The sequence below is a fragment of the Eschscholzia californica genome, unplaced genomic scaffold, assembly GCF_041429995.1.
Source record: "Eschscholzia californica isolate CP2 unplaced genomic scaffold, dmEscCali1.0.p SCAF_1, whole genome shotgun sequence".
Lineage (NCBI taxonomy): Eukaryota > Viridiplantae > Streptophyta > Magnoliopsida > Ranunculales > Papaveraceae > Eschscholzia > Eschscholzia californica.
Genome location: NW_028238198.1, coordinates 60,467,885 through 60,489,660, shown reverse-complemented (window position 1 = coordinate 60,489,660; position 21,776 = coordinate 60,467,885). Strand labels below are relative to the sequence as shown.

Genomic DNA, 21,776 nt, shown 5'->3' with positions numbered 1-21,776 from the left:
AACTATTCATCATGCCCGATCATACATTCTTACATACATAATATATCAAAGATAATAATAATAATAATTGGTTTCGTTCGATTTTTCCGGTTATCTGTCAAACAAACCCATGAAACGAACCAAACCCCTTGGTTTTGATCTTTCATTATCCGAACCAATCTAGATAACTATTGGATCGGTCCCCAAACCGTCGAAATCTGTCTCGATCAGATTGGTTTGGCCCGTTCGGATACTAAATGATCACGTGTGTGTCTAGTTCTATACCATGTTAAGTTTGCGGCCATCCAACTCAAAATCAATTGGCAACGAATTGAGATGACCTAGACATTATATTCTTGATCGCTAGATACCCCTTCTAGAGCGGCAAACTATTCTCACATCTATTTTAATTCATACTTCTACCTTATACCCTACCCTATTAACACAGGACAAAACAGTTGTGTGCAACCAACTTTTTAGAGTACACTATCATTTTATATAGATGGAAAAATGTTAATGTTTCCCCTTTCAAATTCCCATAACAAAATCTGTAAGTGATCTAGTCCTTTACCTCTCCTGCTCTCTCTTCCTCTCTTTCATCTTCTTCTATCCAACCATGAAAAGACCAACCTGGTCTTCAACTGATCTTATTCAAATCCTTCTCTCTCTCACTACTTTTCTCTCTCTAAACACACTCTCTGTCAGTGTAGCAACTACCCAGAAAGAACTCCTCAAAGGTTTTACAGCAACACCAGACTCATCCATTACTTCATTCCAATCTCTCCTAACAGATCCAACTGGTAATTTCTCACTCGGATTTATCCGATTTGACCGATCCAAACTCGGTCTTGCCATTCTCCACCTCCCATCCTCTGAACCAGTTTGGTTAGCCAATACACCCACTTCTCCAAGTTGGTCAAAATCAACAAATCTTCTCTTTAACGGAAGTTTAGTCTTATCTGATTCAGATTCAGGAGTATATTGGTCAAGTGGAAACGGTGGTGATCGTCTTCTTCTACTCAACAACTCAAATCTTCAAATCCAAAAAACTGATCACTCTGTTCTTTGGCAAAGTTTTGATTTTCCATCAGATACCCTGTTTGAAAATCAAAATTTTACAGTTTCAATGTCACTAATTTCATCAAATAAGATCTATTCTATGAAATTGGGTGATGATTTTTTTGGTTTATATGCAAAAGTAAATCTGAATTCAAATCAAATTTATCTCAGACACAGAGCTATGCAAGCAAAAGCAGAAATTGTGGAAGGACATGGACCAATTTATGCTCAAATTAGCTCAAATGGGTATTTGGGTATGTATCAAAATCTAAAAGCTCCTGTTGATGTTCTTCCTTTCGACACTTTTCAAAAACCCATACCTGGAATTAGACGACTCAAGCTTGAATCGGATGGAAACCTAAAAGGGTATTACTGGAGTGGAACGAGTTGGGTGTTCGATTTTCAAGCGATTTCGGACGAGTGTGAGCTTCCGAGTTCTTGTGGGTCATATGGTATCTGTAAACCTGGACATGATTGTTCTTGCCTAGATGAGAAAACTGAGTACCGATCCGGTCAATGTTTCCCGCCTAAATCTGGTGATTTTTGTGCAAAAAATGGAGTAATTAGAAATGGTGGGTATTGGATTTTGAGGAAGAAAGGAGTTGAATTACCTTATAAGGAATACATGGAATTTGAAAAGATTGGAACTTTGGAAGAATGTGAGAATTCTTGTGAGAGAAACTGTAGTTGTTGGGGAGCTCTGTTTAATAATGCAACTGGGTATTGTTATAAAGTTGATTATCCAATTTCTAGTTTGGTTGGTGTTGGAGATGAGAATAAATTAGGGTTTTTTAAAGTGAAGAATGAAGAGAAGAAAAGAGTGATGAGTTTTGCATTAGCAATTGGTTTGGTTATTGGTGCAATTCTTGTTTTTGTTGGAGGAGTTGGGTTTTTCATTTACAGTATTTGGAGAAGAAAGAGAGAGAAATTCATTGATGATGGGTTAGTTTCTAGGCCTTATAAGGATCTTGATTCTGCTAGTTTTCGATCACTTGAGCTCTGCCAGCATTGAAGACAAGAGAGAGAGAGAGAGAGAAAGATTTAGAGAGAGAAAGTGATGTTTTTCAATCTCTTGATTCCACTGGAGTAATCAAGAAATCAAACAATCTCAAGATGAAGGGATGGTGTAGATTGGCTAATACCACTACTATTTTGAGTAATTTAATTAAATATTAAATATATATAAATCACACTTATTATTAGTTAAATGCCATATTTACATTTTTTTTTGTCACTTGTTGTGATATAGACATCTTATTATTGGTCTTTCGGATCAGACCAATTTTGTTTTTGAATTATGTCAACGTCTTGTCCTACGTCTTGTAAGAAGCACTTGCGGAAAATGACTGGTTTAGATAAAAAAATATTCGACAATTTGCACGAATGTCTTTCCATCAATGTTTTAGATAATTTTTAACAAAGATATCAATCTCTTCGAAAATAAACAGAATTTCTGCATTTTTTGCATAAACGTGAAGGAAGACAATATTGTGATGGCCAGCGCTTTGGGGAAAGTTAAATAGTTTCCGGGATGTGAAGACTTGGTCAAAAATTGGTCAATTTTGTTTGACAATTTTATTTTGTAAATTGTTAGGGGTAAAAATAAAAAATCTCCACCTCACCTCATCATCTTCACCGACGAAGGTCGCCGGCCGGCGACCTTCAAACATTATAAAAAAAAAAAAAATTCTCTCTCCTCTCTCTCTCTCTCTCTCTAAAAAAAAAAAAAAAAAAAAATTATTTTAAGACCTAGATGTGGTCTGTTCTTGAAGAACAGACCAGATCTTGGTCCGTTCTGTTCTGTTCGTGAGGAACAGACCTAGATCTGGTCTGTTCTTGAAGAACAGACCAGATCTAGGTCTTAAAACAAAAAAAAAAATTTTTTTTTAGAGAGAGAATTTTTTTTTTTTCTTTAATGTTTGAAGGTCGCCGGCCGGCGACCTTCGTCGGTGAAGATGATGAGGTGGCAGAGATAGAAGATGAGATGGAGGAGAGAGGTGAGGTGGAGAGTTTTTAATTTTTATTTTGAAACATATTCCCCATAAAATATGTTTTCCCGGAAACTTTTCAAAATTTTACATATTCTCTTTAAAATTTCACACCCCGGAAACTATTTAGCTTTCCCCTCAGCGCCTATTATGATATATGAACGCAAAAGTCTGACTAACAGAGGGTTTATGGCTAAGGTTTATTTACGGGTGATATGTGATTTTGCATTTTAGGTGGATAAGCAACTAAAGTTCACTAGAAAAAAAAACAATGCCAAGCTAAATTTCAACTACTTTCTCTATTCCCCCGTTTCAAGTGAAGCTAAATTTCAAACATCTTAGGAGACTGCCCTAGTGGGCTAAGTCACAAGCTTCCAAGGAAATTAGTTTCAGTAGGGAAAGAAATGTGATCCAATTCAACAACATTCAACAGCCTATAATCTTCCCAGATGACCCATACAAATTCAATTTTCTTCTGTTGTCCAAAATAACGAAAAATAGACAAGACTGTGACATAAGAACCAACAGCTCCACCAAGGAAAAGAAATAAAATGACAAAATTGAAATTCTAACCAAATCCATCTTTCACAAAATTATTTATGCAGAAATAACATAGGATCGGGGCCGGATTCAGTGGGTGCGACTGTCTCCTGTCTCCTGGCCTTTCTCTTTAATGTTAGTTAGAAGAATAAAAGAAAATTATATATACACAATTATTTATATGTACTACTTTATACTTAGGTTAACGGATGTTGGTTCAGTTGAGGCATAAGAAGCCTTAGGTTCAAACTCCTTCACTTACACTAGAATTTGTCTTCTCCAAACTAGTCATACAAATCGATTTTTCTTTCATACCAGTTTAGTCTATGGCCAACTTTGTCTAACGTAAAAAGTTTGCTTCGCCCTTTACTTGATATACATCCATAATTCTCTATACTATATAATGTATTTGTGTTGATAATTTTTTTTTGTCTCGACTTAAGGGCATAAAGAAAGATTTCTGGGTTAATTCTGTTTTGGCCCCCGATTTGTGATCAACTCGCCGTTTTTGCCCCAATAAGTGTCCGACAGTTCGTTTTGGCCCCCAAAACAATTTTTCGGGCAGCGCTGACACCACCAGGTCAAACCTAATACTTTGCAATACCCGAAATACCCCTTTGACCAAATCTTCCTTCCCCACGCCAAATCTTGAGTCGTCCCATCCCCTATCAAATCCCTTCGGCTATTTAATGCTCATCCCTTACCTTTTCAACCAAACTTCACCTTCCCTAGGCAGTTAAAGAGAAACTCACCTTCTTCATCTTCTTCACCAACACACTCTAGACACCAGCAAATATCAGTTTCTCAAGTTTCATCTCTCTTTAGCTTCTTCATCTTTCTTCATCTTTCTTTATCTTCTTCACCAACCTTGGGGCCGAAAGAGATGGGCGGTAGTTCTTCATCCCCACCAATAAATTTGACAGTTTCCTGTCAAATGTGTGATGAACCCTTTCATTCAATAATTGAATGTCCTTGGGTTTACAGTCAGTGCATTAGCCCCAAATGTATTGGCATCAGATGAGTCGAGGTTGCTAAGACTAGAGAAGGTAGGGTTAGGAAATACCTTACTTGCCAATTTCATACCTGTCTTGCTTTCCAGTGGCTTGATGAAGCCAAGGATGAAGAGAGAGTCGAACAGAAAAAGGTAGAGATAAATGAACAGAAATCCCCTCCACAACAAATATTGAAAGGTCTCGGTTCTTACAGCAAAGATGAATCATGCTTTTGTTGTGGTCTTCATTATCACTGGGCGAAAGATTGTTCATGGGTAGACACCCCCTGCCCAAGATCAAAATGCCGAGGTAGGAGGAAAATTCGAACATCGCTAATAGATCTGAATTTTGAAAAGAAATTTTTTTCTTGTGTTGTTTGCAACAAGTTCGATTGGGTTGAAGATTGGGTTCGTGAGACTAAAACAAGCAAAGGAAAGATGGTTACTATCCAAGTTTCATATAATCAAATGTGTAAGAAGTTTATGGATTTGCTTTGAGATTGGGGCAAATGGGAAATGGGGGTCAAAATGTAATTGTTATCCAAGTTATTATGTATCTGTTTCATTGTTATCAAGTTATTATGTATCTGTCTCATTGTTATCCAAGTTAGTAAGTGTCTTCAACTGTCTTCAACTAAACAAGTTATTATGGAAATGGGGGCCAAAATGGAGTACACCAACTCAATACATCCATAAGATACATCCACAAAATAAGCAAACACAAAATAAGTCATAAAACTGTCTTCAACCACCAACTGAACACATCCATAAGATACATCCACAAAAGTAAACACAACACATTGTCTGGAATAAAACACCTCCTTCTCTGAAGCATATGATCAAAACACAACCACAAAGTCAAAACACAACCACAAATTCAAAACACAACCACAAAATGCCCAACAAAAACCACTGTCTTGAAACAAATATACTAGTTAGACCCCCTTGGGTTACTACGTGTCCCTCGCCTCCTTCCCCTCCTTGCACCTCCATCTCCTGTTGTGCTACCTGCTGTTCAGTTTCAACTCGTACCATTGTGCTACTACGACCCCCTCTTCCCCTTCGAGTACCACCTCAGACTCATTTTGGACTTCCATCTGGACATCCATCTGATCATCTCTAACCACATCTGTATCTCTTTCAGATTCCATCTCCACATCACTTGGATCCAACACGATCACTGGTGGTTCAGACACGCAAGGGAAGATCGATCATTGGACGATTTCTATTATAGGGCAATCTCTTAACAGCAACTTGTTTAGGATAAATGACTGGTTTTCCATCCCAGTGACGATTTTGCCTCATCAAACACCTTGATTTTGTCCTAGGTTGTCTTGGCGGTGGAGGGGGTTCAGGCCAGTCGACGTAAACATACATATGACAACTATTTTCGTAATCCTTAGGAATTCCAACTTCAACCAAGGTGTTCATCAGACTTGTATCATCCGTAATCTGAAGAAGTTCTGTCTCGAATAGACCAACCCAATTCTCAATCTCTACAAGAGACCAGAGTTCGATGGTAACACCTCCTTCTAGCCCTAACTTTTTATCGATGATATCCATCAGACGAAACAACGTCGGTCTCTTTGAAATGGGAACTTGAATGTCTGGCATCAGGAATATATCCCCCCAATGTAATCAGACGGACTCACGTCAAGCATATCTACATTGTCCTTCCACTCACCAGCATAATGAACGATGATGTTGATAAACTTCGTCATTTTTAACTGAGATTTACAGAGGTTATGATAGAGAAGAAGAGGAGAAGACTGTTGAAAGAGAAGATGAGAAGAAGAGCAATGAAAGAAGGGAGTTGATTAATGAAAGAGAGAAGAGTATTAAAAGAGAAGAAGAAAGTGTATTTTTTGAGGCATTGCACCTGTTCTAAGTCCAAGTGGAAGTTTGAAGGAGTTGAAGGAGATGTCCTTCGACCAAGATGGCAATGCGAGAAATATGTCGGCTAGTACAATTGATGAATAAGATCATCAAGTCCGATTGATTTAGGGGTCGTAGTGTTTAGCTAGAAACCAACTACGATCGTCGAATTACGAAGTAATTCGTGGCTAACTTCGATCGGATCCTACATCGGGTTACACATAAGAATAGGTATTTAATCGGATGATACGACTAGTGGGAGTGTGATATAACATTGGGAATGTCCCATAAACATATCTCACAGGCCTAAATAGAATTTGGGCAAAAGATAGCAAAAAGGCCCGAAATAAGGGTTTTGGGCCTAGGCCGGTTCGGGTACTTCCGAGGCTCGGATTGGGCTGAATTTTGAAGGGTGAGTTGATGACATACCCAGTAGTATTCAAGAAAAATTTCGTGGTGTTTGGACACCTCCTCCTTAGGGAATTGAGAATATATCATTAATTGCTCTTTTCGACTATTTCCCTAAATCTTATTCTAAAGGGTGTTTGAGGAAACCTTTGAGGAGGTGTATTCTCATTAGGGTTCTATATAAACACTCTTAGGTTAGAGAATAAGGTGTGGACTTTCTCTCTAAGCTTTCTAACTCTACCACATCAAGTAGAGAGGAGAAAGTGAGCTAATTCCCAAGCTATCTTCTAGTCAAGCAAGAAGAAGGTCTTCTTATTATCAAACCACCATTGGAGTGCTAGCGAGCTTTCAAGGAGGGAGATTAAATACACCGTTTGGTGTCCCAAGTAGAGGAGCTACGTTTGAAGCTCTTGGTCTTCTTTAATTTATTCAACTAGCTCGAGGGAATAAGCGATTAAGGTAATCTACTCTCTTCCTATTAGTTAATTACTAGTTTTGCATGATGATCTTGGGGATACTAGTGTTAGACATTAGATGTCGTTATTCGCTATAAACACTAGTATAAGGGTATAATTCCCTTCAGTGGCGTCAGAGCCTCTTGCAATTAACTAGTTTTTGCTAAGAATCGAATTAATTGATATTTGATATGCTTGATAGTTTGATAGATTGAGTTTATAAAAGTATTTTAAAAGTACTTCAAACTCATAATTTGATTACAATGAATATGATTCAACTAGTTTTTCAAATTAAAAAATCAAAATTGATGATTGAAAGTGTTTCAAAACATTGAATTTCATTGATTTTGAATTGGTTTTCAAAATTGTTCTTGAAAAAGTTTCAAAAACCTAGAATTTTGATCCAAAATTGGTTGATTAAAAAAAAAATTTGAGGTTTAGGAAACTTCAAAAATTTGGAATTTTAGAAGTATTCTAAAAAGAATTGTTTTTGAGTTTTAAGAAACTCCAAAAAACAAAGTTTGGAAATTTTAAAAGTTTCTAAAAGTTTTGAGAAATTTTAGAAGTGTTTTAAAAGGGATTTCAAAATTTAGAAAGAGTTTAAAATTTGGAAAATAGCAAATAGAGATTTGCAAAACTAAACAAACTAACAAAAAATTTTTAGATTTGCACTGGTAGCTTCCTGGACGCGTCCAAAGCTCTCGACCAGACGCGTCTTGGAGACTGGTCTGGGAGGTTCTGGGTGTCTCGGACTAGGTCCGAGACTCCTAATGCTGGTCCGGTCCAGCACCAGAGGCGTCTAAGACGCCTCTAGTACATGGACTAGCATCTTGGCTCCGGCCAGGACGAGACCAGGCCTTGATAGGCCTCAGCCAAGACATGCCGGCCCTATGGGCCGTGCTATGTCCGGACCTTGTCCGAGCCCTTTTGTGGGCTTGGGCCGGGACTTGTCTAGGACTTGTCCCAGACTTTTTTGAGGCTTTGCGGACCACGAAAAGGGACCATCATTCGAGTGGGAGTTTTTGCCAAATTTTCTTCCGATTCCAACCAAATAATTCCAAAATTAATCCGGGCCATCTAGAAGGCCAAAACGGATTTCTCTTTAAATTGATTTATGAAATCATTAAAAATCGAACCAATATTTTTCCGAAACTGACCCGCGCTTTCAAAACCCGAAACGGAGTTTTTCTTGAAGTTGATTTTAGAAATCATAAAAATAAAACCGAAACGCACCATTAGTCGAATTCTTCGAATTTAGACATAAAGTCCGTAATGTGACATGTGATGTCGACAAAAGTGTCTCCCAAGATAATCATGCATATATAATTCTTAGCCTTAATATATTATATGAATGCATGTGATGTGAATGCGGGAAACTAGTATGGCCATAGATTTGTTTCTATATTCTTGTTTTAAGCACGGATGGGTGCATATTTGTAATTAATTTTAATTTCAAGTTTATACGATCTGCGAATCGTTAAAGTCTTGTAATTAGAGTTTAGGGTCTATGAGTCCATTGAAGAAACTCAAGGAAGGAATTCAAAGGCGAGTGGGAGAAATCAATGGAGGTTCAAAGATGGAGATCTAGACGAATCAAAAGACGAAACAAGAAGCAAACCAAAGGATATTAGATCTTCTAGGTTAGGGGGCCATACTAGGATCCATGTCTGCTTGATTTATTTTCTCGCGCGCATTTACTTACTTATTTACTCTTTATGTCGTGGATGTTAGTTAGGCTAAATAGTTCACTATAACAAACGCCAGACTAGCGTTAAAGTCCCCAAAACGTAATCTTGAGTAATCGCCTATCCAAATTAAGACACTCGTTGCGCCCTTGTTCGAGGAAGGTGGGTCGGCCTTCGCAGAGTACCTCCTCTACCTCGGGACAATGCGGGTAGGTCTATAGAAGAGGCCTACACGTCTAAATGGTTCTACTCAACGAGATCAGCAAGAGAGTCTTGGATACTCGAGGCAAAAGGATAAATTAGTCATTCATCAATGAAATCTATCAACTAAGAGTCATAAGGTATGATCAGTGAAGTAGTTCACTCACCCGGAACGATGGAGTCAAAGGGTAAGGCCTTCGTCCGCTTTACTCCGAAGAACTGGGATCTTGGAATCACTTATTCAATCGGGGACGATTTTTATTGAATAATGTGGGAAAACTAAGTTTTTCAAAACGATAACGAGTTTTAAAACTTTGTCATTTCTTTATGTAGTTTTAAAGATGACACTAGGAAACGATTTCAACTTTAAACCACACCTAAGGGAGGTGTTGATCCACTTCCTAGAATGGAAGAATGAATCCGAGAATAGTTCTCAGATTCAAAAGGAAGGTCACTAGAATACCCAATCTCAATGTTGACTCATACAAGAGAAGGTCAAAAGCCTTTTGCAAGCAATCGTATAACATTCTCTTTGAAAGAGCAATGGATGCTAGCACGACCATTAAGACAAACTGAGGAAGAAATTCCAACAGAAGTCATAAATGGGGAGGTACGAGACCTCCAAGGCAATCTGAAAGTCATCCTAAGGGAAGACAACAAAATACATCTTTTACCCAGTTCAATATAGATTGAACAAAGATAGATAAGACCTTAGATGAGTCACTCAGATTATTACGAAAAAATTGAGCAGAACATACGGGAATATCCAATCTAAGAAAGGTTCTTGAGATTTGATACAAAGAATCTAAGAAAGAGCTCTTGAGATTCAAAAGGATAAAGGATCAGTCAAGTGAGACAAACATTTGATCAAAGAAAAGCACTTGTCGAGTACATGATCAAGAGTATTCCTCATTACTGTGAATGTTTCCAAACAATGGCTCTACAATTTAAAAGGAAACTACCTTTAGCACCTGGAGGACAAAAGGAATGGAATTATGAATTCCGGTTCCGTATCCTTGTTAACAAAGTTAAAAACAAGTATCGTAAAATTCCTTCATCAGGTATTTTAAACCGGATGTGCGGATCGGTAAAGCTCAAGGAAATCACATACTTGACTAAAAGAAGTATGATCCAAGAGGGAGCAGAAGCAGTAATGCTAAGGATGCTGAAAGGGATCGAAGTCTTCTCTTAGACACTGATCTAACTTTAAACATTTTGTTCTTCTAGAAACATCTGATGTTTTAAACCAGGATAAATTAACTGAAAGTTAACATTGATAATGGCTGATATCAAGAGATTCAAGTTCATTAACTTCAGCATTGTCAATTGGGTCTTAAGGACTAATTGACAAAGTCACCCTTTTCAAAAGGCATAGAGACTAGTAATCTATTAGGACTCATACGGTGTTATGCATACCTATAAGTTTACTTGCAGAAGCTAAACGAGAGAAACTTCAATACGTACTCTGACAACTTTAATCATAAAGTGTAAGTCAGAATGTTTGAAAGGTTCAAACAAAGTACAAACCGAAATAAAGAATCACTTTGACAAGAGAGTTTAAGCCATCCTATTAGATTCGGGTGGTCAACCACTTGATAACCATCAAAGGAGTTGAGAAACAGTTTCCCAAACTCTGCTCCATGGAACACATCCGACGGATGGTGGATTCAGTGGGAGTAATCGAACACTGCTATGAATGATTCGATCAATGATGGGTTTAAGCCAGTCTTCCGAATACCATGGGATATATTCTAGACACGATTGCTTTCACACTTAACCTACTCCGTCTAAGGCTAAAACTTGTAAAAGCGTTACAAAGCTAGCTAATATCTGACGCAATTTCCTTTTGAAAGAAATTTGGGCTTCTTCCACAACCAATCAAGAGAACAAAGTGTTTGTTGCTCATGATAGTATTCTTCTAGTAATTAGCACACCTAGTAGTCTGGGAGAAAAGTACTAATTATTACAAGAATAAGTGGGAGAAAAGTACAAGTCGATTTAATTCGATCATGAGAAAAATCATGAAGAGTCATGAAGAACAATCATGAAACTTGTACAAAACGATTAAATTCAACCAAGAGAAACAAATTGCGGCTCCTCGGAAAAGGAAAGGTTAAAGATATGATCTTATAAACCCACCACACAAAAGCGAATGTCATTCGCAGGAAAACTCTCAAAGCAAGTGAAAGTGTCTCTAAAGGAATATCTCAAAGTAGTTGAGAAAATTCCAAATTGTTGTTCAAAAGCCCTAAAAGTTCAAAAGTAAAATCTCAAAGACTCAGAAAATAAAGGTTATTTCTGAAGAGATAAAAGACCTGCGCAGAAACGGAAACTGACTCTAGATTTTGACTAGAAGCCAAAATCATCATGGAATCCATATCTCGTCAAGACATGAAGCTTGATAATTTAAGTCAACGGAAGACCTAAATTGGTTTTCCAAAGTAGAAAACTGAGAAGGATGGAAACATTCATGTTTCCCGTAACTAGACAAGAAGAATAAGATTCTTCCAATCAAGTTATGTCCATAGACATGCTTCAAAAATCCATCGACGGATTAAAAGCACGCAAGAGTTAGAATCTTCGATTCAAAGAGGCAATCAAAGAAGTTTGATTCCTGAGGAATGAAGAAAAATCTTGAATCACGAGTTTCAAGAAGGTAAGTGGGAGAAACAAACCTTCCTGGTCCGTATGCAGAGTACATACAAAAGATTGAGTACGATATAAGATGTTGTGTAATAGTGAACACACTGACTCAATAAAAGGACCACACACAAGGATGAAATGCCATTTTGGGCATTTGAAGATCTATAAGCATAGATAAAAAAGATGATAGGATTAGAGAGGCTCCGTACGCTGAGATGCTTGAGATCCGAAACAGAAAATCTAAGACTCGGAAAAGTCTAAAAGAATTTCTACCCAAAACTCATGACAAAGAGCGTTGCCAAATCGGAGTTTGAAAAGACACCGATGAGCAAGCACGCATGAGAGAGACGTTTATGTTTGAAAACATAAAGTAGTGTCATGTTGAACGTGACTAGCATTTAGACATCCAATTCGGATTGGAAACCCGAAACACTATTGAAACATCCTAGAAGGCTAAAGGATGAAAATAGTACAAATAGTCATCGTAGCAAACTTCCAGACATGGAAGGAAAGTAGGCTTAAAAGTGTTTAGCCGTAACCGTTGCAAATTCTACATAAGAAATTAAAAGCCTTAACTCTGGTAAGATTACTAGATATTATCAAGGTTGAAGATAACAATCTTCAAATTAATTGATAATAAGCAAAGTTTAAAACCGACTACCACGGTAGTCAAACTAAACTATCACCTAAGATATAGTATGAGATTCATACACAGTCTAAGGCATGAGGTAAATTTGGAATAAACCTCAACAAGTAAAACTGAGTGGGTAAAAAGAGTTTTACAGAAGAGACTCAGATTTACAACTCGCGTTATCAGAAATAATAGAGTTATTTCACAAGTCGTCTAAATTTAGTTTAGTGTTTAAACGACAGTCCATTGATGATAAAACATTCCGAATAAGTTTGTCAGATACGTGATCTGATGAATGAAACCCTATTAAGTGAAATTGGAATATTTATTGTTAAATCCCTAGTCCGGGTCATTGCATGGACAACAATGACTCATGAAGACTAGTACGGGAGTCGATGGGATATCGCAGTTTCATGGGCTATAGGAATAGTGTATTCGATTCGACTACGTGGGTGTGTAAAAGGTTTATACACTGGATAACCCTCTAATGAGAAGTACATCACTCTTGATGAACGTCAAATACTTCTCAAAAGACAAGATTGGAGAGATTCCTCAAAACATGAGTGCTCCACTCATCTTATGTAAGGAATGTCCGACTTTGGTTCCGTCAAACACCGCGCCGTAAAAGGAGGTTATAAAGACAGATACTGGGAAGGACAGGATAGACATGAAGTTAAGTGGGAGCACAAGAATGGATTGTGTCATCCTAATCACATTAGGTCAAAAGTGTCTCAAGGCCACTTGATGAGTGACAACTGAAAATGCGTGGCCGCGCTCAAACAGATTAAGAATTAATCGTTTGTCTTTTACAGTTGTACTCAGAGATCAAGAAAGTCTGAATGACGTGACGTATCAGATGGGATACTAAATTGACACGGGAATCGAGCCATTGCACTTGTTCTAAGTCCAAGTGGGAGTCTGAAGGAGGTGAAGGAGATGTCCTTCGACCAAGATGGCAATGCGAGCAATATGTCGGTTAGGACAATTGATGAAGAAGATCATCAAGTCCGATTTATTTAAGGGTCGTAGTGTTTAGCTGGTAACCAACTACGATCGTCGAATTACGAATTAATTCGCGGCTAACTTCGATCGGATCCTACATCGGGTTACACATAAGAATGGGTATATAATCGGATGATTTGACTAGTGGGAGTGTGGTATAACATTGGGAATGTCTCATAAACATATCTCACACGCCTAAATAGAATTTGGGCAAAAGATAGCAAAAAGGCCCGAAATAAGGGTTTTGGGCCTAGGCCGGTTCGGGTACTTCCGGGACTCAGATTTGGAGGGTGAGTTGCTGACATACCCAGTAGTATGCACGCAAAATTTCGTGGTGTTTGGATACCTTCTCCTTAGGGAATTGAGAAAATATCATTAATTGCTATTTCGACTATTTCCCTAAATCTTATTCTAAAGGGTGTTTTAGGAAACCTTTGAGGAGGTGTATTCTCATTAGGGTTCTATATAAACACTCTTAGGGCAGAGAATAAGATGTGGAATTTCTCTCTAAGCTTTCTTACTCTACCACATCAAGTAGAGAGGAGAAAGTGAGCTAATTCCCAAGCTATCTTCTAGTCAAGTAAGAAGGTCATCTTATTATCAAACCACCATTGGAGTGCTAGAGAGCTTTCAAGGAGGAAGATTAAATACACCGTTTGGTGTCCCAATTAGAGGAGCTAAGTTTAAAGCTCTTGGTCTTCTTTAATCTATTCAACTAGCTCGAGGGAAATAGCGATTAAGGTAATCTACTATCTTCCTATTAGTTAATTACTAATTTTGCATGATGATCTTGGGGATACTAGTGTTAGACATTAGATGTCGTTATCCGCTATAAACACTAGTATAAGGGTATAATTCCCTTCACAAAGTACGACGAACCACGTCAAGACTAAAATCTAAGGGCCACTATCAAAAGGCCAGGAGACTATAAGATGAGTATAAAGCCCCCCCCCCCCAACCCAGGTCAAAAGGCAAGAGAAAAGGTTGCTAAAAATAAAGGCCACCCTCCGAAAGGCCTAGAGGACGGCCCACAGAAAAGATACGAGACAACTGACGAGGTCAAAGTACGACGAACCAGGTCAAAACTAAAATCTAAGGGCCACTATCAAAAGTCCAGGAGACTATAAGATGAGTATAAAGGCCCCCAGGTCAAAAGGCAAGAGAAAGGGTGCTAAGACTAAGGGCCACTCTCAACACTCCTAGATGAAACTGGAAAGAGTACAAAGGCCACCCGAGAATCGGTCTAAGCTAAGCCTCCTCGGAATAGAGAGAGGAAGGACCATTGTTAATCGAGCTAGGACAGTAAAAGCTCAAGGACAAGAGCAGTCTAACAGTCACAACCAACAGAGAAAGAAAAGAGAGATAAACAAATAACAGCAAGACTAAAAGGAAAAAAATATCTAAAGACAGAAGAACAGAAGGGAAAGATCTAAACAAATGCTGACAAAGAAAACAAACTAAAGTTAACAGTCTAATATATATCTCAACAAGAGCTATTACAAATAAGATGACTGAAACTGAGGTGTCTAGTACCACCCAGTTCAGCCTATCACCTCAAGATACCAAAAAAAAAGTCCAGATATGGACTGAAGCTAACTGAGATAATAATCAGACTATTACCACAAAATACCTGAACAAACAAACCAGCAAAACCGTGAGACTGCCTAAACACTACCAAACATAACTAACATGCACCGAACATAAAACTAAACCTAGATAACAGAAAACTAAAAGAAGACACCCAAGGACTGACTTAGTGAGAAAACGAAACTGAGAGTGCAGCTTCATCCCTGTCCCCTGCATTAATGAGGATGTTAAGACTATGAGTGAGAAGCAACGATTCTTGCAAGAGTCTTCTAGCTTCCACATTCTCCAGCATAGTTGCATCTTCCTGAGAGTCCTCGAGCGATTGATTAGAGTTACCAGCAGAGGAGGGTCTCGAGAAGTCACAACTCTCTTACCTGAAGCTTGAAAAAGTTGGTGGGGTGGGATGACTCCACGGACAGGTGATGGAGGGGGAGCAAGGAGTTGAGGTGGTTCAGGTAGCACGGTAAGAGAGTCATCCATAATAGCATCCATTAGGTTCAGGGTTAGATTTTAATCTTCATCAGAAGAGTTAATAGAAATAGGACAACTATTCAGAGGGTGCTCAACAATGCGGCATAACTGACAAATGGCTCCTGGAAATTTCTGATAGCTTATCTTGATTACTTTATCTCCATCAGAGAAAATAGGATTGATCACTGCTAACAAAGGGTATCATACATCAAATGAACTCTGGCTGTGTTGTTGTTTACCCTACCAAAGTTTCTGGGTTTGATGCCCATGCAGCCAAAGATGAAGTCAAAATCTTCCCTATTTTGTAGAGCTTGAGGAACCTTGTACAAAGTACATCTCATAGGTTCGAAGAATCTGTAAGAGGAAAAACCACTTCCTTAAGTACTAACATCATACCTCTTAGTATCCAAGGTCGACCAAAGTTTAGTGCATCTAGAACAAACTGGCTCTTTGGTTTGATGAGAAATGTGTTCACAGAACCTTCAGTAGGTTAGTAGTCACAATCACGAAAGAATTTGGATTGAGGGTACAACATCTTTTTGATGAAGATAAGCCCTACATCATAGGGACATACCCAACGAGCAATAAATCCAGAGTCAATGGGTTGAAGCTCCTGTTTAGATGATGGTTTGGTAAACTTAAGCGTTAATTTGCCATGGGTTGAAAAGGAGTAATGGGAGGCCATGGAAGCAGAATGATGAGTGTAAACAGAAAAGAAATGGAAGAAGGTGACAGGGTAAGGTAAGAGGATCTAGTTTAAATAGAGAAGTGGAAGCTTGAAGAAGACGAAGAGATTACACCAAATTAGAATCATTGCTTAACATGCAGGGGACTTGGGAATCAGCCACACACTAGTACCGTCTACTCAACTGAAGTGGTAGTGACCGGTGACATACTCGATAGAGAGAGAGAAGAAGCAACCCACAACGAAAAAAACAAACACAAAACCAGCAAAACTAGTAAAAACCGGCTAACAGGAAGAGGAAGAGTTTGAAGTTACCTTTACGTGTTGATAATTGCAGTAAAAGTATCTAGGTTTTGACGCGTTGTGATCTTGAGCTGTTATTCAAATTGATGCTCCCCCAATCCCTAGGGTTCTCGACTTGGGAAACTAAATTCGCGTGCTGGAGGTGCCAATTATTATTGTCTCTTATGAAATCTTGGTGGGTAGGTGGTTGGAGTGTAGTAATTGTTCTTTAGCTTGATTAAAATTGGAGTATTTAAGGTTGAAGAAGCTGAGATCTATGGTTTCGAGTTGGGGATCTAGAGGTGAAAAGGAGAGGGGAAAAATCGCCCTGCTGACGTCATGGCGCTCTCTCTCTCCTCAAAAAACCTCCCACGATACTCCGGATCAGTTTGGTTGATTGTGATACGAAACGAACTATCCAAATCCGCTTAGTTGAGATATGTCTCATATTGTCTAGTCCGAGACATATAGACCAAGTGCGGGACTAAAAGAGAAGTGAAAGAGAGAGAAAAGATAAGTGGAAGAGGAAGAGAGAGATCGAGAAAGAGAGAAGTGAAAGAGAAGATGGGCCAAAGAAAACCCACATTCAAATTTGAGTGAGAATGCAAGTCAAAATAAATTGCCCAATTCAAAGCACACAACTACCCGATTATAGCCCAAATGCCCGGTGATTTTAGGAGCGCCCTTTCTTGAAATGTTAATGCAGAGGATTTAGGGTTCTACTTCCAAAACGAATTTGAATATTGCCACTCAACCATGGCATCTTCGATTACTCGAACATCGACATTTCTCCGTAATTTTTGTAGAACAGCAAACAAATCAGTAAACTCATCTCACTCAATTCCACTCCAAACTTCGACTCGATCAAATTTAATTTCCCAGCATACTCAAATCTCTACTGGTCGATTTCCTGAAAGGTATTTGAATCTTATCTTCATTAATTTTTTTTAATTCGTTATATAAATGTTCATTTTTCAAATTTTATTTGTGAATTTTGATTTCTTTAACAATTTATTTTGTATCGATTGAAGATTGCGACGAGAAGGCTTGTTCTTGAGCTCACTATTTCCACTTCACAGTGCTAATGCATCTGCTTGTCTTGTTTCTAAGCTTCCAAATGATGCTACCACATCAAGTGATGGTCAGTCTTCAATCCCTTATCCATCTTCTGTTATCTTCATATGCATTTTACTGTCACTCAGTTATATGATTCTAACCTAATTGTTCCGCATAAGTTGTAATCCAGTTCAAAATTAGGTTAATTGTGGCCGAATTCTATCGTTTAGGTTAATTATGGTGATAACTTGCTTGTGCTCGCCTGCTCGGAACTACAAACTTGTCGAAAAATGATACCTTGAAAGTGTTACTAGTTATTTACTCCTAGTGTCTTATACTTGAGATTTACGGGTTGAGGCGAAGAGGTCACCCTGATGCCTCGAGGCGTATGTATTTGAACTAGAGACTAAAACGTGTGAATCTGAAATCACCGGTTATTTTTGAGTTGTTAGGCAACACATACATATTACGTAGTATTTTGTTTACTAAACACTTAGGACTTTATATGACGGTAGTAAAGTTTAAAAACTATGTTATGTTTTAACATAATTGATATCATTTTACTACGCAACAAGGCGTATGCCTCGAGGCGGCGCCTGGCCTTGCGAGAGCTAACCACCTTGAGGCGTAAAAACGTATTTTAGAACATTGATTTTTCGGTGATTGGTTGCGTTCTACATTGATGCTTCATCACTATGTAGCTTGTTCGATGTGTAGTGTTTTAGGAAGATCTCTAGCCTCTAGCAACCTAGGCTTATCTAGTTTTGATGAACCACGATTGAAGTTTTCTCGAAATGATGATGAATTAATTATTAGAAAAAGAATGAAGAAGTACCAAATCACCCCAGTAGGGAAGCTTAGGAGCAACGTGACGACCAGCTAAGTGCAAATGCACAAACAAAGATTGGATTTTGGTTTTGAGTTTTCTTGCAGTCTCCTAAAAGTTCTCTTGAAGGACTGCAAGGGTTAGCTGTTTGGTCAACAGACAGATATTAGGCTAATCATGCTAGGGAAGAGAAGGATGATTTTTAACTTGTAATTCACCTCCCACGTGAATTGTTAGTCACTCACCAATGTAATGGTTGCACATCCGAGGTCTGAGTTTTTATTACACACACACACACACAAGAAGACTTATTGATGTGGTGGTGTAAATTTGAGACTCGTTTTTTGTTGTTAATTTATTGCTCAACGAAGTGTCAGTTTTGTAAAAATTCACTCCAATCTGCTGGAAAATTTAAATTTAGTCTATTTATGCTATTTCTGGGTGGCACAGGTAGCTTCCAAAGGCAATTAACAGTGCACCAAGCTAGCATAAGCTGTGCCACGTTGTGTCTTAGACTCTTGGTAGACAGTATTTTCGGGTATATATCAAAGCCTAGCCATTGAGACTCCGGAAATGAGTCTCATGATTGGTAGTTTCCCTAGTGAACTAAAATAGGCCACTAGTGTATTGATTTTGATATATTAAGAAAGAGGCTAAGACATGCCACTTTAGTCTTCTCATGGCACCTTGTTTGCCGCCAATTGGTGGTGGGTACATTCTTCTCTAACACCTAACTAAGGTGCCGTTTGTTTTTGTCAAATCTGAATTAGTTTTATGTGTAATTTTAGTTGTATGTATGCTTTTATCTTATGATTGTGAGACAATTATTTATATCCGATGCATGTATTTTCAGCTTATGAAATATGTCTGAATTTGATAAAGAATTGTTTTAAGGTCTCAATTTATCTGAGAATAAACACTAAACACATGCAAATACTCAAGCTATACATGCAAATTACCCATAGATTGGTTTAGAATTCAGATCTATACTTGGAAAATAGCAAACAACCTTATCATGCACGATAGTAAACAACTTGACTATACACTCTTTCTTTTGTAGATCCATAGGTCCTTACACTTATTCCTTTGGTGGTCTCGGATATGTGAGATAGCGACGATAATGGTCTTGTAAATATAGATATCAAAAGGCTGAGGCCATCTTGTGTAGGGATGTCAACGGGGCGGGTTTGGGACGCAGAGCCGTGGCTGACAATTTGAGGGCCCTGGACGAAATTTGTTTTTGACTCTTTTTAACAATAATAAAATTTACGAACAAAATAATAAAAAAATATAATTTCTTCGTAGATTGTGTAGTTTAGAGTCTAGGTGTTTTTTTTTAAAACACCTAGATTTCTATCTTTTAAAAACACTTCAAAAAAATGAAAGAAATTCACTCAAAATAATAAAATTATTAAAAAAAAAATATAACTCAGCAAAAAGAAATGCTACTTTAGCAATTGAAAAAAAAAAGAAAAAAACCAAAAAAAGTAGGATAACGGGATTTGAGCCCAGGTCAATTCTTTGGAAACCCGTGACCATTACCAATAAAGATCTTAGGCTTTTGTTATTAAATATGATGCTGTTAACTATGTATGTGAAGACTTTTAGAAAAAATGGGCCCTGCTGTGGTGGGGGCCCAGGGCGGATGCCCTACCCGCCCTCCCTCAGCCACGGCTCTGTTGGGACGGTTCATCCCCTTCCTAACTCCGTCCCGTTAGCAAACGGGTTTTACCATTACCGTCCCAATAATTATTCGGGGTGGATATTCAATTACCATACGCGCCCCAATTAAAAATTGCTAAACCATTACCGCCCCGCCCCGCCCCGTTTAATACATTTTGTTTAACAAAAGTTAGTTTAGTTTGAAGTAACATAACAATCGTTAACAAAATTTTATAAGATTTTGAGTATATCAATCATAAACACTACAACAACTTAAATAATATATAACATAACATAGTTAAATTGATAATATAAGACTAAATTTTTTAAAACATAATCTTAAATAAAACATATATTTAATATATTCGTACTAATCGGTTCGGGGCGGAGTTTACTATCTAATACCAAACCCGCCCCGAACCCGATTATTTTTTTTAACTTCATACCAAACCCGAACAGTTTAATAAACGGGCCGGTAAAACCTGTTCCATTAGAGGCGGGTTTGGGAAAATACCCACCGGTTCGGACCAAATTGCCACCCCTAATCTTGTGTGACCGGCAACAGCCATTTTTGAGTGAAAAAAAGTCTGCTTCGTGCACATAATTATTAACTTTGTGATTCCCGATTTTTTATTGTGACTAATGTCCTTAACATTCCTTTGCAAGTTCACTGCACTTCGGCTCTAAGTTTTAGTATGACATGGTTATAGGCAGTCAGGTCACTCAAGGGTCTACCTTAAGTTATGAGATACCTATTGGAAGTAAGTTTTTCCCATTAATCATGTCAGTAAACTCTCCTTGTACGCTTGATGATACTATTACATCTAAAATCCCCTCAAATATGTTAATGAAGAACCGGCATCAACATATAACCTCGTAGTGCTAAATCTTTTTCTCCTGGCAGTAGTAAACGGACTCACTAACAAGGCAATAGTGCTGAATCTTTTAGTCCTGGCAAGAGTATCGAATCATATCTCAAAATTTCATTAGTTCTCTGTTTAAAAGCATGTATTCACTATTCAGAACTTGCAGAAGTTTGATACTTTTGTTTTTGTCGGTGACAGGTAGATTCGCCAACTACATCAGTCCGATCTAATCATGTGATTATTTAGGACAGCCCCTCTACCAGCCAGGGAAGTTTTTTCGGTTTCACCTTTGTTTATTACTTTTCGATGTTTGATTTTTGTGCTATAGAAGTAGGGACTGATTCTGGACCATCCCTCAGTGACTAGAGGATTAGGTACTTCAAATATTTAGTTTTGAACCAGAGAAGATCAATTCACAGTTAGTAAACTTAAATCTTTGTACTTGTCACTAAATAAGTCACCATCTTATGGAATTCTTTTCATTCTCTCCAAGTTTTCATTTATCCCACAATTGAATCTTGAAAAACTTATTTGCCTTGTTCCATTCATTTTTGCAGAAAATTAAAACATCTTGCTTGATCTTTGATTCAAGTTGGGACTAGTTTAGTCTTCTTCTATTTGGATGTGATTTATGTGGTCAGAGATGGTTTATCACTTTAATGCACTTTTTTGGTTGGTTATAGGGTTTTAGGGGTCCTACTAAAGGTGGGGTAAGGTATGGTCAAGTTGGTTTGAACAAAAAAAAATCATGGTGAAAATTGACTTAAGACAGATATGAACAATTTGAGGTAGTCCCACATTTGTCTATCCTAATAAATATTTGGTGACCACACTATTTCAAGATGATTTTTCCCAACACAAGGGGCAGCCACTATATCATAAGT

The 21,776-nt window shown here is 38.0% G+C and overlaps 2 protein-coding genes across 2 annotated transcripts; both read left to right on the top strand.

The window, feature by feature from the left end:
• Positions 1–426: 426 nt before the first annotated feature.
• Positions 427–2,272, top strand: LOC147567964 (PAN domain-containing protein At5g03700-like). Its single transcript, XM_086654459.1, has one exon. The coding sequence runs from the start codon at positions 596–598 to the stop codon at positions 2,048–2,050; it is 1,455 nt and encodes a 484-aa protein (XP_086510585.1). The 5' UTR covers positions 427–595; the 3' UTR covers positions 2,051–2,272.
• A 14,847-nt stretch (positions 2,273–17,119) lies between these two features.
• LOC147567963 (uncharacterized) lies at positions 17,120–21,384 on the top strand. The gene is made up of 3 exons (XM_086654458.1): positions 17,120–17,399; positions 17,514–17,623; positions 21,091–21,384. The coding sequence occupies exons 1-3, from the start codon at positions 17,239–17,241 to the stop codon at positions 21,120–21,122; spliced, it is 303 nt and encodes a 100-aa protein (XP_086510584.1). The 5' UTR covers positions 17,120–17,238; the 3' UTR covers positions 21,123–21,384.
• Positions 21,385–21,776: the final 392 nt, after the last annotated feature.